Source organism: Frankliniella occidentalis, unplaced genomic scaffold, assembly GCF_000697945.3.
Source record: "Frankliniella occidentalis isolate FOCC.00 unplaced genomic scaffold, Focc_3.1 Scaffold686, whole genome shotgun sequence".
NCBI classification, from domain to species: Eukaryota; Metazoa; Arthropoda; class Insecta; order Thysanoptera; family Thripidae; genus Frankliniella; species Frankliniella occidentalis.
Genome location: NW_026267799.1, coordinates 8,814 through 13,221, shown reverse-complemented (window position 1 = coordinate 13,221; position 4,408 = coordinate 8,814). Strand labels below are relative to the sequence as shown.

Genomic DNA, 4,408 nt, shown 5'->3' with positions numbered 1-4,408 from the left:
CCCCCCCTCTCTCTCTTCCCTCTCTCTTTCTCTGCCTCCCATTTTTGTCACCGGGCCACCCGGCCAATGGGAGCCGCGCCTCGCCCGCACACCACTCGGCGGTCGCAGCGGGAGTGCCGACCACAGGAAACGGCGCGTCGGTGGTCGCCCTGCCCACTTCCGGTCAGCGGCAGGCGGCCCGCCCGGGCGTCTCGGCCATCGACCATGCTCTAATTGAAGCGGAACTCTCTCGATTAACTTCTTCGAGCCCAACCCGAAAATTTCACTATAAACCTCAAATAAAGAAACGCCAGTCCATAAGGAAGGATACCGCAATCGGTGAAAAGAAAAATTAAAAAAAAAAAATTGCACGCCAGCTTTACGGGCATAGCCTAGTTCTTGCTTTTATACTTTTTTTTTCATAGCCACATTTTAGAGTGGCGTGGGAAATGGCGAGAATACATCATCATTACCGCTCTTATTATTTCCGGGGTTACGCCCCCGAGGTGGCAGCGCGGGGCGGTCTAAATGATTCGCGGTCTCTGGAGCGGCGTGGCGGGGCGGGGCGCTATCAGGGAGGTGCCATATTAATTGCTGCGGCCGACGCCCTGAGGAGGGCTCCACCACGCCCCGCCACGCCCCGCCACGCCACGCCCCCCACGGCAGCCCTGGGTCATTACTCCGCGTTCATGTCGCGCATTTGTCAACTCGTGATGAAGATCTTGACCGCGGGGCAGGAGGGGGGCGGAGCTGGGAAGAGCAAACAGTGGACGACTGGAAAGGGGGGGGGGGAGAGAAAGAAATTCGCTGCTCATCAAGTGAAACTCCTCCCACTGAATACCGACCCGACCCCCGCCGCGGTGCCCGCGGAACGAGCGGGCTGAGAAAAGGAGGGGTCACCCCCCCCCCCTCCCACCACCACCACCAGTGCGCTATCATGATATGGTCGTCACTTTACCTCATTCGATTCGAAAATTGCCATTACCTCCGAGAGTTGCATATCGAGAGCGCCGCGCTCCCACCCACCTGACAGCAATACGAGAGCACATGAAATCGATTTCATTTCAAACGTTTCCCGCGGCTCCTTGTCACGGACAGTGTAGCGGCTGTGCTCGGCGGGGGGGCGCGAGCGACAGCGCGACAGCAGTGCCGTGCGGCGCGGCCCGAGGGGGCGGCCCGAGGGGGCGGGGCCGTTGACGCAATTAGGGACCAAAACGTTTGTTTTTGCTTTGTTCTGTTTTAGTTGTCATAACCCAGGGGCGACAACGCTCCGCAGAAGTGGAACTCGGGTCGTCCTCTCTCTCTCCTGGGGTCCCTCGGTGAGAGGGGCCGCCGTGGGGTAAGGGGGGGGGGGAGCAGGGGGGTCGACAGGGGTGGGAAATGATAGGTGAGCTGGCGTGCCCGACCCGGGCCCCGTCCCGCACTTGGCTTGTTTGCCAGTGACATTTCATAATGATTTCCAGACAGTGACAAATACCTCCTGTCTCTCAGGCTCCCGCGAGTCAGGTCCCCGAGCCCCGTGTCTCCACTCTCCCCATTCCTATTTTCGCGCTGCTCCCACCTCTCGCGACTCCCACCCCCTGAGCCACAAAGTTTTCCCGTCAGAGATTTGGAAAGGAATGGGAAAACCAGTCAGGTTTTCACGCGGAAACGAAATATCGGAATGAACTTGTCTCTTTGATCTTGGGTCACGCAATTTCTTTGAAGCTTTTGATTTGATGTTACCCTTCACTCTGGCCGCCATGTTGATTTCGGCTCAGTGAATCTACCTCTAGCTCAACTAACACTTGAGACTTTGAGACTTCGCTGATTTCACTCACCAGACCTGGCAGGCAATCTCCGAATGGCGCGGAGGAGCAAGTCGGTAGTCCTCGGATAACAAGAAGCAAGAAGCCCAGGCACAACAATTATCCAGAAAGTATCGGTGAGTCTCGCTCAGCAGCTCAACAGCTCCACACACGACATCCGGCACGCTGCTGCACACTTGTTGTTTTGGTCCGTTGTGTTCGGCACGGCAAACAAAAACATCTGACAGTCGTAATAGTTTTGGGATGGGCAATAGGCCCTACATTGGTTATTCGCACCCAATTAGCTATGGGTTATTGTTTGCTATGAACGTACACAGGGAATGCAAGAGGTGAAATATCAAATGTTCTGATACGACATGAAAAAATTGCATATGAATGTGTCGATGATGGAATATGGCCGAGTTAGTTCATTGGCATGATATGTGCGCCCTCTGGTGTGGTGAAGCAGGGAGTACATCTGCATGTAGTAACGTTCTTCAGTGCGTGGAGTATAGCCGACTTCGTACCAGACCATCATTCGTGAAAGCAACCAGATGCAAAATTACCATCTTCATGAGATGGAAGGTGAAATAATAGACTCCTCGATGAATTGTTTTAAGTTTAGCATGTACATAGTAACTTTATTGTATAAAGTTGATTTTTAATTTCTACAAGACAAAGACAGTGTTAAATATTCAGACAATAGAAAAATCATTCAAAGTTATGCTTAAAAATTTCATGGTAAACAATATTTCATAATGTAACAAAATAAGTAATAAAAATTCTTTTTCATTTCATTTACGTACAGCTTCAAAATTTTACTTTGGTTCATAAATTAAAGTGTAAAGCTAAAAAAGTAAAAAATAAGTCATAAATAATGTTTTACAGGCACATCATCATGGCCCATTGAATCTTTTGTATTTACCCGGGTGCGAGACTCACTATAGCTAAAATCTTAAAAAGTAACCGTTTTGTGACGTAGAGCTCTTTAAAAATTAATTCAAACAGAAATCACAAAAGCTGGCAAAATTCATTGAAGCACAGAGATTAATTTCATAATGTAAATTTAAAACAACGTTGAAAATAGTTCATGCCATAGCAGAATATGTTTTTCATGTATGTGCAAACTTTTGATGTGAACGTCTACAATGAAAAACTATTGTGGAGGTGAAACTGACATCACACATATGAAGCACTTTTGGTACAATTACAAAACGTTGAGGAAATGTTTGAACCCAGGAGCCAGAGCCAATACTCATTGGTCCACCACTCACAGACGATACCCCGAGCCACGAACCAGCCATCAGAGCCAGCGGGTATAGCCGCACGGGGGGTATCTCCGCTCGTGGGATCCCCGACGCATGGGGTATGTCTGCCTCCTGTTTCTGCAGACGGCTGTCGCAGAGAAAGCGGGCGTGCTCCCAGTTGAACGCAGCCGGTCCTGCAGTTTGCACTGCCTTTCCTCGCTGGTGGAGGACTGGTTTTCAGTTGATGGACAGGAATGAAAGTGAGAGTGGCTGTTATGTGAAATCAGATCGGCCGGGCCGAAAGAGAACGACACTGAACGGGGCTGCTGGCGAGCTTGGGGTCCGCCTTACTCCCCGCGGTACACGAACACGGCGTCCACCAGGAAGATGATGCCGTTGACGATGGCGAGGGCGGCCTTGGCCAGACCGTAGTCCCTGACCGAGCTCTTGCCCAGGTTCTGGAAGAACTCCACAGCCAGGGAGCCGGACGCGATGAAGAGCGCGCAGCCCAGCAGGCAGAAGTAGATGTCCTGCGAACAGAAAGTGTATACAACGTCAGGTCGGCGTCGTTGCGCGACACGCCACCACCCACACACTGCGCTCCACACCGGCCCATCGTGTCGACAGGCCGTACCGAGCAGAAAAAATTACCCACCCTCCCCCTTCTTATTTCCTTTCTTCTCTTTTTTTTTACGACAAAGCGACTAGTAGTTTTACGGCCGCAACTGAGCCACTCCAATTAGGTTGACTGACGCGCCGCGTGGGCCGCCGAGCACAGCAGTGTGTTGTGCCCCGGGCGCAAGCAGCAGGCCGTCCTGGACGAGGTTTACGACAAGGTCCTGGAGCAACCTGGGCGGGCGCGTTCGGAGAATCGGGAATGAGCTCTACGCCTATTTCGGCGCGGGACGCCCGCCCGGGCGGCGCACGCCACGCGTGGGGCGTGAGTGGACAAACAGCAGAGGCCGCATCTGTCCCTATACTCACGATGCGCCTGTTGACGGGGGTGCCGGCGAGGTGGCCGGCGAACACGCCGGCGGTGATGATGAGGTAGCCGCCGAAGGTGGCCGAGGCCAGCATCAACGACGTCTGCTTGTCGGTGAAGCTGTGGTAGTGCAGGCCGAGGCAGGCCGCGGCGAGCGCCTGGAACAAAAGAGAGGGAGAAGAGGTCTTCAGTTTCGAGTGAGCAGAGCGAGGTGGAGGTGTTGTTGTTATTGGGGCACGGGCTTGGTCGCAGCGCCCGCACCCTTTGACCGCAGAGAGTCGTCCTGGCGCGCCGGGGCTAGGGGGGCTCGACACCCAGAGCATTGTGGGGCGTGGCGCCTGTGTCTCCTACGCGCTCTCATTGAGGCGTCCTCACGGCGACCCACCCCGCCTTGCCCCACCCCGCCCCACCTC

At 53.7% G+C, this 4,408-nt stretch overlaps 1 protein-coding gene across 1 annotated transcript; it reads right to left on the bottom strand.

Moving 5' to 3' along the window:
- Positions 1-2,376: 2,376 nt before the first annotated feature.
- On the bottom strand, positions 2,377-4,153 carry LOC113205619 (uncharacterized; the record flags this gene model as incomplete). Its single annotated transcript, XM_052275599.1, is given in 2 exon segments — positions 2,377-3,543; positions 3,998-4,153. Coding segments are annotated over 2 exon segments (339 nt in total), but the record flags the coding sequence as incomplete, so codon positions are not given.
- Between the last annotated feature and the right edge of the window lie 255 nt (positions 4,154-4,408).